This window comes from Anas acuta, chromosome 3, assembly GCF_963932015.1.
Source record: "Anas acuta chromosome 3, bAnaAcu1.1, whole genome shotgun sequence".
NCBI lineage: Eukaryota > Metazoa > Chordata > Aves > Anseriformes > Anatidae > Anas > Anas acuta.
The window spans coordinates 102,815,020-102,826,084 of NC_088981.1; the positions used below are offsets into that span (position 1 = coordinate 102,815,020).

Below are 11,065 nucleotides of genomic sequence, written 5' to 3' on the forward strand. Positions count from 1 at the left end.
ATCCCGCTCCCGGCTGAGTCAGTTCCCTGAGCGGGCAAAAGCCTCGGCTCCACAGCTGGCAGCGCCTCCACGCCGCTTGCCTGAAGGCAGCAGCAGGTCTTGGTGCTGCCTTTTGATCCCAGGGGTCCCCGGAGGACATTGGTCTGGGAGGCGTGGGTCTTGGGCTTAGCTGGCTTCTGCAGAGCTGCTGAAATACCACGGGGGCTGCAGGAGCAGCTGGGATGCTCCTCGCAGGGTTTCTAGCTCTCGGTGCAAGAGCAAACCAAACGAGGACATCATCTGAACCATCCCCTCGTGCTGAGGTGGAGATACTGGGAGGCAATATTGTCTGATCTTGGGAGGCAACCCACCGAAAGCTTCTGTCGCTCTTCATCCAGCCTTAATTAAAAAATGGGGGAACAAAAGGAGAAGTCTGGTCTCCTAAAACGGGTTTAAGAGGGTTTATTTCTGCTAGTTTTGGAGGCTGAGTGCTGGTGTCTATAGGAAAGTTGTGCCCTTGCAGTCTCAAGGTACTTAATTGCAATTTGTTATAAACGAGCCTTTTAATCCTCGCTAGTGGCCCTGAGCCTGCCAGCAGATGCAGCTCGGGGTTTGCACAAGCTCCGAGCAAGGGGAACACCAGGAAGGGCTCTTCCCAGCACAGCGAGTAACCATAGCAGCCAAGGCCTGCTTTGGAAAGAAGGGTATGATTTCTGCTCTCTCTTTTTTTTTAAAAAAAATAGTTTGTTTTTTACACCAGTTCCAGAAGAACTTCCCATAAAGAGGTTATTTCGGTTTAAAAGGAGACAAAGCTCTCCCCCAACTCCTGTTTAGCACTGATTGGACTCAAACGCAGGGTCTCCTGAAGGCGTTTTAAGTGGAAATAACAATCATCCTGAGAGAGCTGCAAGTGGAAGACCCTCCGCCCTCCCCCTGGTGAATAAAACACAGCTGGGGAAGTGCTTAGCAGTGCCCAGCCAGCTTTGCTGGGTTAGAAACTTGTTTTTCCTCACTCACTGCTTACAGGCTTGACTTGATTTTAGGTCAAAAACAAAAAAAAAAACAAAACAAACAAACAAAAAAACCCCCACAACCCAACTTCACCTTATTTTTTCTCTCTCTAAACCCAAATTGTCAGGAGGATTTTTTCTTCTTCTTCTTCTTCGTTTTTTTTTTTTCTCTCCTTTTTTTCTTCATTTTTTGTTCTTTTTCTTTTTTTATTTTCACAATGTTAAATGTAAACCAACCCTAACAGGTCGCACGATGCTCCAGCAGCTTTGAACCGGCCTGAGAGCAACCAGCGAGAAGAATACGGCTAAAAATCCGCTCGTGAAATGTCCCTGCTGGAGACCTGCGACGAGGAGATAAGTGGAAGAAGAGGGAAACCCTGGTCCAGCTGGGTGAGAGAAGCCACCGCTGCCTGTCCTGTCAGCACATGGTGGTGTTTGTGAGCACAGCCTCTTGGCTTTCGAGGTCCTCTGCATTTTTGGAAGTGGTAGGATGGGACACAGGGAAATGCACAGACGAACCAGGGGCAGGCACGGGGTGGGTGCAGCTGGGGGTGGTGAGGGGGTGCCTGGGCTGAAGGGGCAGCAGGACAGGTGTCCTCCTCCAAAAACACAAGGTTAAACGGCTTCTGTTGGGAATTACACGGCGTGGGATTCACGTCATGTCCAGGATGAGGTCTGCTGGCTGGTTGACATGCAGGAAATTTAATATTATTTCTAAAAAGGCACCGGGCGTCCACGAATTACAGGGAGACGAGGAGGAGAGGAACTTCAATGACTCTGGGAAAAATGCTTTTTTTTAAATTTTTAATATTTTTTTTTTCCCCTTTTTGTCTCTAGGGTACGAGATGACATCTTCAACACTTCGCTCTTCCTCCCTGCCGTGCTGCCCAAGCGCCCCTTGCCCTGCCCAAGCCCTGCGCAAAGCTGCGGCGCGCCGCGGGGGCGCACGGGGAGGCCTGCGGGCTCCCTCTGCTGTCCCCGCGGGGTCAGAGCTGCCAGGAAAAGGATCCTGGGGTCGGGCAGGGACGGATCCTGGTCCCTACAATCCCCTCTGCAGCCCTGCAAGGGTCTGCCTGTGCCCCCTGCCTTGCTGCGCCCCGGGGACACCAGCCCCTGCTGGCCCTCTGCTCCCCAGGGGATGGGGACGGGCAGCTGCGGGAAAATTGTCCTTGTCTCATGGCTGCTCCTCCATTGGGGGATTTTTATGCTTTGTGCAGGCAACTGGGTTTAAAAAGCGGTGCTCAGAGCCAGAGAAACATCTCCGGGTTGTCCCGCTTGGTAAGGGAACATGGTGCCAGGGAAGGGATGGTGCCAGGGAAGGGGTGGTGTCCCTGGGGAACACGGGGGCCACTTTGCAGAGCTGCTTTTGAGCTTCAAAAGATGGGAGCTGAGGCTCTGGGCTCCAGATTTTGGGCAGCCTGGGGGAAAATGAGGCTGGAAGCAGCTGAAGGAGGCTGGTGCTCAGCAGGACCAGCTCATATGTGAGCCCTAGGGCCAGGGTGGGGATGGGGAAGGAGCCCAGGCGAAAGAGGCTGCAGATTGCTTTGTCTTGAAGAATTCATGTGGCAGCACTGCAGAAAAGGGCATAGACAGGAACTTAAATACTGGAAAATAACAGGAAAACTAGAGAAGAAATGGGGGCAGTCACAAGGGAAGGCAACTACTGTGGAAAACTGGAGGAGATGCAACTCTAATGCGGAGCAGGTAACGAATGGTCATGTAATGCCTTGCTGCATCCATGCGTGATGGATCTGGGATGCCTAAATCATGGAAATTTTTCTCAAACAGTAATAATTTGGCTGCAGAGCTGTATCTGTTAACAAAATGAAATAATGTCTCTTCTGCCCCAAGCACTGCTATGGGAAAGGAGGAGAGAGTAGATTTGTTACAGGTTTTGGAAGGAAGGGGGGGGGGATGGGACATGACGCATCTTCTGGCTTTTTCTTTTTTTTTTTGGTGTGTTGAAGTTACAGTCACAGGAAACCATCTTGTGCAGGTTTCTCTTCCCCCTGCCTTCAGCTGGGTGTGTCGGCAGGCACAGCTGGGGCAGCTGAGCCCCTGGGCTGGCTGCAGAGCGCTGTGATGGATGCCAGGCAGCAGGGCTAATCAAATCATCCGCCCTAATCCCTTTACCCTCAGCGAAACTTGCATTTCGGCTCATTAACGCTGAGGCCAGAGTGGGACAGGCCAGGTTTATGCTCATTACTCACTGCCCATTACCACTGCCTTCACAAGCAGGCTTGTGCCTGTCTCATCTTTCAGTTCCTTGCGTGTATTTGGGATCTTTCCTACTGCTGCCTGGTTGTGCACAGGGACTGACCAGCAGTAGGGTCCCCTGCACCTTGTTCTGCCTCCATGGGGTCACTGCTGGGCCCCAAGATGAAGTTTGCCCTGGCAGAGCAACAGGCCACGGTATGAAAGGAGCCTGCTGGTCCCATCTTGATGTGATTGTGACCAAACCCAGCCAAATACCAAACTTTCCAGGCTCTGCAGGGCTGTTTCTGGCAGATGCCACCAGAAAAGCAGCGAGAAGGATCACCCTTTGCTGTCCTGCCTCGGTCTCCTCGGTTGTGGACTCCCACGGTTTTGGGGCTGCTTTTCTTTGAAGGACATGGGGGCTCCTGGCTGCTTTGTGAGCAGGGCAAGCTAAGTTTGTGGAGCAAGAGAAGAGCAGCTGGGGACACTTGGTGCTGTGGTCACTGAGATGCACCAGAAAAGCTGCCGTGCAGGGGCAAGGGACCAGCTCGGGCGGCCTTCCTGTGTATGCATTTGGTGTGAGTAAAGGCAGAGGAATGTAACCCAAAGGAAGCTGCAGTGGAAATATCCGCTTGTGGTGACTGACAGGCTCCTGTAATTTTCCATGTGTGGCAAGAGTTGGGGCGCGCTGTCTGTGATCAGGGAGCCGCAATTAAACCCCCTTTGGGCCTGAAATCCCCTGGAAATGGCTGCCCCCAGATGCAGTTGTGTGATGGAGGAGGACGGGCTGTGGGGTTGGCTGTGGCTATCTGCTGGCAGCAGGGCAGGGTGGTGGTGCCTGCTGAGGAGGTGGCAGGAGATAGCAGGGCCCTACAGGGTGCTGGCAGGCATCCCTGCCCCTCCTGCCCCAGGGATCCCTGTCCTGGGGGGTGGCCGGAGCTGCCCCCTGCCTCCTGACCCCATATGGGGGCACCACCTTGGCTGTGGAGCACGATGGCCTAGAAAAGTTTCTCCCTGATACCCAACCCCACGGTTGATGTAGGAGGCTGGGATAGCCTCGATGGCCTCACAGCCTCTTTGTTTTTTAACAGGAACAGCTCTTATGGCTTGGGGTGTCCTACAGCAGGTTTGGAGGCCGTCAGGGTGGCCTGGGGTGGGTTTTTCAGGGTGCTGGGATGTGGTCTTTGGGGGCACAAAAAAACAGGATGGGGTTTTTGGGTCCCAGGGCTGGGGTGCGTACTGAGCCCTCAGTCTTTGGGGTGCTGTCAGCATGCAGACCCTAAATGGGACAAATCCCCTAAACCCACTGCCCGGGCTGGCCTTTTTGGGGGCTGCCGGGCGAGGGGAGCCCGGCCCCAGGTCTGTGATGTGGAATGTGTGACTGGTTTGAACTTATGGGGCCTGGGGGGCAGCGCCTCAGGTTCCTATAGGGAGAAAAGGGCCCCGGGCCCATGGGGCGCCTCAGCACCCGGGGGGGGGGGGGGGGCACAGAGAGCCGGGGGGCGTGGCCTGCCCGCTCGGTGGGCGTGGCCTCCGCGAGCGCGCCAAAACCTCCGTGCCCCTCTTCCTGGCGCCACAATGGGAGGTGGGCCTCTGGCCGGCCTCCCGCCCAATGAGCGCCGCGCTCGGGGCGCGGCTCGGGCTCTGATTGGCCGGCGGGCGTTGTGGCGCCAAGTTCGAAGGGGTATATAAAGGGGGCGGCGGAGCCCCTCGCGCCCCAGTCGCTCCCCGCGCTGCCGCCATGCTGCACGCCCGCGCCCCGCTCGCCGCCCGCCAGGAGCAGCCCCGGCTGCCGGCCCTGAAGGGCCTGGCGCTGGGCGACAAGGAGAACACGGTGAGCGGCCCCTTCCCTCCCCCCCGCCCTCCCTCCGTCCCTCCCGGGCCCCTCTCTCACCGCCCCGCTCTCCCCGCAGCCCCCGGCCGCCAGCAGCAGCCGCGTCCTGGCCAGCAAGGCGGCCCGCAACATCTTCCAGGAGCCGGTGAGTGCGCGCCCCGGACGCGTTTTTCCCCTAAATCGGCTCCCTCAGGGCCGGCGGTGCCCCCTCGGGGCCCGTTCCCCCTCCCTCAGCCGCTCCCTGCCCGCCGCAGGGCCCCCGGAGCGCCGAGCAGGACGAGCCGCTGCTGCGGGAGAACCCCCGCCGCTTCGTCGTGTTCCCCATCCAGTACCACGACATCTGGCAGATGTACAAGAAGGCCGAGGCGTCCTTCTGGACGGCGGAGGAGGTGAGGGAGTCCCCACGGGGTCATCTCCTCCAAACCCCCCCCCCCCCCCCCCCAAGCCTTGGGGCAGCCCTGAGGCTTCCCCACGGGTATCTCACCCACACCATCCCTGCTTCAGGAGCTCTTATTCCTCCTTGTTTCATCGCTTTCTGTTAATATTCTCTCTTATTATGTTTCTTTTCACGTTTCAGGTCGACCTCTCAAAGGACATCCAGCACTGGGAGTCGCTGAAGCCCGAGGAGAAATACTTCATCTCGCACGTCCTCGCCTTCTTTGCTGCCAGTGATGGCATTGTCAACGAGAACCTGGTGGGTGTGGGGAGACAGCCCCGACATCCAGTCCCTCTGGGGATTGAGCCTAGCCAGATAACTGCACGGTTAATGGCACAACTGCCAGCTTGTCTGCTTAGGGCATGTAGTGTTGCCTGATCCTGATTAGCAGACCAGATTTCCTCCTTGTAATACCCAAGTTTGCCCTTTCCCCAGTGAACATTGCCCTACAGTAGTAGCACTTGCCCAATTCAGAGCCCCTGATCTGCTTCTAACCTGCCACTGCGCTCCTCCCTAGTGGAGGCTGAGGAAAATTAAGAAAGTTTCCTGTTCCTGGGATTAAAAACCAACTCATGGCTTGGGGCTGTGAGGGGCAACTGCTCCTCTTCTTCCTGCTCAGAACCCACACTTCTGGGATGAATCTGCAGAGAGTTCTGTGGGCTGAGCAAGAGTAGTTACAGACAGCACCACTGCTTCTAATCTGCAACTTAGTTAACAATTTTCACAAATGCTCCTTTATTTCCTCTAGGTGGAGCGGTTCAGTCAAGAAGTACAAATCACAGAAGCTCGTTGTTTCTATGGCTTCCAGATCGCCATGGAAAACATACATTCAGAAATGTATAGCCTTCTGATTGACACGTACATCAAGGACTCTAAGGAGAGGTTAGTGTTGCCTGACAATGAAAGGTCTGAAACTCTGAGCTGTTGAGATATAATTGCTGTATATCTATTATTTTGACTCAAAAGCTGATTTTGGGGTTTGAACTAGATGTATATAAAATAATGCTAAAAGTGCTGCTTAAGAGCAACTTCAGAATATGTTTTTGTTCTTAAGTGTGAGAATTTGCCTAGATTGCAGGAAACTGAAACCACTTCTTACTGAAAGTAAGAAGCGAAACTATGTAAAAGATACAACAAACAAGTGGCTATATTAAATTACAGTAAGCTCTCACATAGAGAACCCACTGCACCTAGCAGGTAGTTTTGTAGGATATTTTCTCTGAGAATCTTGCTGCTTGTATTAAAGAGTCTCACCACTTGTATTAAAATATCTCTAAAACCCTGCAAATCTAGTTAATGGTTAGTACCTAGTGATTTGACTGTTGTTTGCTTGGTTTAAAAGCAAGCAAAACACTTTATTTCCCCAAAGTGGCTTTTGATGTTGATTAAAAAACAAAGCCAAAGTGCAATGAGATGGATCAATTCAAGAGTTGCGTTTTAAAGCTAAATTCAGGGCTTTTGTGCAGTCTAGACTAGATTTATTCTAGTATTTTCTTGTAAGACCAACATCTGTTGAGAGAAATAACTGGTGCTAGATGTGGTTGAGAGAGATTTAGTTGCTGATACCTTGTTGAAAGCTGACATTTCCACTCCATGGTGCTTAATTCCACCAGGTGTTTAAGGAAGAATTGTCTGTTCCATGGTGCTTAATTCCACTAAGTGTTTAAGGAAGAGTTGCTTACCTGAAAATTTAGGTCTTGGCACTGGAGGCTGGCCTGTAGTTTTGAAAGCCTCCTTCAACTATAATGCTTGGTGAAACAGTACTCCCCTTGACACTGTCAGGAATTCATGTGAACTGGTGTTGACATGACAGGAAGGTGGTGCAGAGGTGGTAGATGGACACAAATAGAGAGAGGTGCAAAATAAAATGGGTCAGGTTACTTAAATATTGAGGGTACAGAGCACTTGTGAGAATAACACCATCTATGGTTAAGAATGTTATGTTGCTGTGCTGCTGTCTCATGCTACTGACGCTTCTTGCTTTGCAGGGAATTCCTTTTCAATGCTATTGAAACGTTACCATGTGTTAAAAAGAAGGCTGACTGGGCCATGCGCTGGATTGGGGACAAGAAAGCGACATACGGTGAGTGTGTCTATTGGAAGCAAAGCGAGATTTCTTCCCTAGCACGATGGAGGAACCACCATTCCTCTAGGCAGTTTAGAGACTGTTGTCACAGGATGAATAAATGCTCTGGGATAATTCTGGAGATGAAGATTTTTGTCTTGCAAATGAACGTGAATATTTGTAAAGTTGTTGGTGTTTTGAATAATGAGCTCACACGACAATCTTCATATACTTTGCTGTATGAACAAATTGATAAGACGTGTCTAGAACTGGCCATTGAACTCCAGCAGGTTTGTAACAGTTGGAGGCAGTGGCTCCTCTGCCCCAGTGATTTGTGATGTCTCACTTCACAGGTGAGAGGAGATGGTAGAGATCATTATTGTGCTACTGCTAAAGCATTAAATGAGGCCAAAGTTCCTCACTTAATTAAGGGTGAGCAGACACTGACTTCAATTTGCTGCCAAAATGACTACTCTTTGTGTGCACTCTTTGGAAAAAGGCAGCATTGATGTTTAACCTAGGGGAAGGAGCCTTGGCTTCAGCTACCTGCTAGCTACTCTAATTTGGTTTCACTTCTCTTATTCCAAAGTTCTACTTGATAACCAGAAGCCTTTGCTAGAATAGCTTTATGGACAGGTTATAGCACCCTTGAGCAGAAGGCTTCATTGTCCTTCGAGGACTCTGTTTATCGGTCTATTCACAACTTCTCAGCTTTAATCCTGTTAAGTCTTCCATGTGATACCAACATCGATTTCCTTGTAACAGGAGAACGTGTAGTAGCTTTTGCAGCTGTGGAAGGCATCTTCTTTTCTGGCTCTTTTGCTTCAATTTTTTGGCTGAAGAAAAGAGGATTAATGCCGGGACTCACTTTTTCTAACGAACTCATCAGTCGAGATGAGGTAAGGCTCAAATTTTAGCAGTTAATATGGTGATGTGCCATGTGGCTCGAAGTAATGACTTTCTGCTGCAGCCTGTATTTTTCTGCAGGATTGTATTTAGAAGGAGGCAGTCTGTAAAGCTCACTAAAGTGTGTAAATGTGGATCTTAGTGAGTGAAAGTATTATTTTATTAACTCAAAAGGAGCTTAAAGTTTCTCACCAGCTCTTTCCCTTGCTGAGGGAGCAAATGCAGTTGGTACTGGCCTGAATTCATTGTACCTCCTTCTGGTTAGGCAGAAAGCTGTCTGCAGATAACACTCGTGTGGCAAGGGCAATAATGGTGCCTAGACTTTAGACTAGTTACTCTGTGCTACTGCTTTGAGTGGTTATTTTAAATCAGCATTCGTGACAATTTTCTGAAACTTCTTCCCAGGGTCTGCACTGTGATTTTGCCTGCCTCATGTTCAAGCACTTGATACACAAACCGTCGGAGGAAAGGGTGAAAGAAATCATCATGAATGCAGTCCTCATAGAACAGGTAATTGTCTGCTGCTTGGTTAGGAACTTGGTCACCATTAAGTGCAAAGCTGTGGAGCTGTTGGGTATAAAATTACCCTAGACGGTGTGGAGTGAATGCTGGCTGCTGTACACGATGTGCTTCTGTTTTCTGCAGGAATTCTTGACGGAGGCACTGCCTGTTAAGCTGATTGGCATGAACTGCACTTTAATGAAACAATACATTGAGTTTGTAGCAGACCGGCTTATGTTGGAACTGGGATTTAAAAAGGTAAGGCTAACACGCAGAATCTGTCGTGGGGAGAAGACCATAGTAAGTTTAATTTCTTCCAGAAACCCAAATCCTCAAATGGCTGCAGCGCTATTGGTATAACTTACAGATTCAGTTATTAGTCCTGCTGTTAGGAACTGTTTGGGTACCCACAGCAGAAAAGGCAAAAGAACACTAATGAAAGACACGTAGGAGTTGCTGTGCTTCTGTCTAATGGGAATGAGAATGTAAAGATAGGAATGAACAGCGAAGATGTGGGGCAGAGGCTTTTGTTCACTGCGTAGCAAGCCCACCAGTGGTGTCATTAGCCACCTTTTTAATGCTTTCATGAGTTGCAGATTTGAGCACCCCTAGTGACTGTAGCATTCATTACCTTTGCATTTCAGATATACAAAGCAGAGAACCCTTTTGATTTCATGGAAAACATCTCTCTGGAAGGCAAGACCAACTTCTTCGAGAAGCGAGTAGGTGAATACCAGAGGATGGGAGTCATGTCAAAGCCCACAGACAACTCTTTCACCCTGGATGCAGAGTTTTAAATGGACTGAGATGGCATGAGTTAGTGTGTATGCTCTCCTCTTCACAAGGAAAGATGAAACAAATTGAGTCACGTTGTGGCTTGATGTTTTGTACTAAAATCCCACTCCTGAAAGGTGTGGAGACATGGGTACTTCTAAGGAGGCTAGTGTAACCCCAGCAGTAAAATCCCTTTTTGTTAGACTTTGCCAAAGGTGTTAATTCTTAGAATGCTTAAATGTATCTCCTGAAACACGCGCTACTTATCTGGTGAAACGTGGGCTCCTTCCTCCTGCCAGATGGGGGCTTTGGGTAATCACCACTAGCTTCTCCACATCTAGAAAGGACTGTTTGGGAAATTCTGGCCTTAAACTTGTTGAATACTCTGTAGAAAACTCCGGAGGCAGCTACATGACCTCACTGCTTTCTTAGCAGGTTTTAAGTTTACTTTTTTATGTTATTTTAATAGTTTGTACATAAACCTGGCACTTTAACTTTCAAAATAAAGAACTGTCTCATAATACTCTAATGGTAAAATGCAAGTCTAAAAGTTCATGATTTTGCAACCGAACCTGTTGTGTCTGTGCTTCTTTCCTGGTATATAACATGAAAAAATGGTTCTGTGAAGCAAACTGCAATGATGTTAAAATCTGTCAAAGAACAAAAGGGGATGGAAGGTGAACAACTTGGTAATAAGCTGGATATTCTGTGTATTGGAGAACAATATGTGGCTAGATTTTGCTGTTCTTCAGTATCTGGGAACATTATTTCATGTTAAACCCCACTGAGAGACTGAAATTGGCTACTGTCTTCCTTGTGTTGGTCTATTTGATAATGGGAAAGAAACCTGATGGAACTTAAATCATTTCTGTGAGCTGGAAGAATGCTGAGTTGGCTTCTTTCTGCTGAGGGCTTCCCTCTTTGAAAATGTGTGCAGTATGTATGGTGCTTCTCTAAGAGATGCTGTCTTGGGTTAGAAGTGATTTGCTGATCCTTGCTCCTTCACTCTCGGGTGCACTGAAGCTGATGGTGTGTGACTGTTCCTCCCATGGGTCCGTGAAGCTGGGAGGATGTGCACGTTTCTAAGGCTGTCCTAGGGAACAAAACCATAAATTATTAAAAAAGAAAAATCCCCGAAGGCTGGAATGCAAAGCAGAAAATGCGAGACGTGTAACAGATGGCTCCAAAATGCCCCTGCAGCAATGATGTTGGTAACAGGTCAGCAGTCGCAGTGGGCTGAGAATAACGTGCTGGGAGCTGGAATTGGGGACGTGTTAGACTGAATGGCCAGATGCATCATTCTGAAACACTGAAACTTGGTTCTTTTTAACGTTATTGGGCACGTTTCCTGCTAAATATCAGCA

General features: G+C 49.7%; 1 protein-coding gene across 1 annotated transcript; it reads left to right on the forward strand.

Moving 5' to 3' along the window:
- Window positions 1–4,686: 4,686 nt before the first annotated feature.
- RRM2 (ribonucleotide reductase regulatory subunit M2) lies at window positions 4,687–10,272 on the forward strand. The gene is made up of 10 exons (XM_068678579.1): window positions 4,687–5,019; window positions 5,099–5,164; window positions 5,274–5,408; window positions 5,597–5,713; window positions 6,204–6,337; window positions 7,444–7,538; window positions 8,286–8,419; window positions 8,832–8,936; window positions 9,072–9,185; window positions 9,572–10,272. Exons 1-10 carry the CDS (start codon window positions 4,927–4,929, stop codon window positions 9,722–9,724), a joined length of 1,146 nt encoding a protein of 381 aa, XP_068534680.1. The 5' UTR covers window positions 4,687–4,926; the 3' UTR covers window positions 9,725–10,272.
- The last annotated feature ends 793 nt before the right edge of the window (window positions 10,273–11,065 follow it).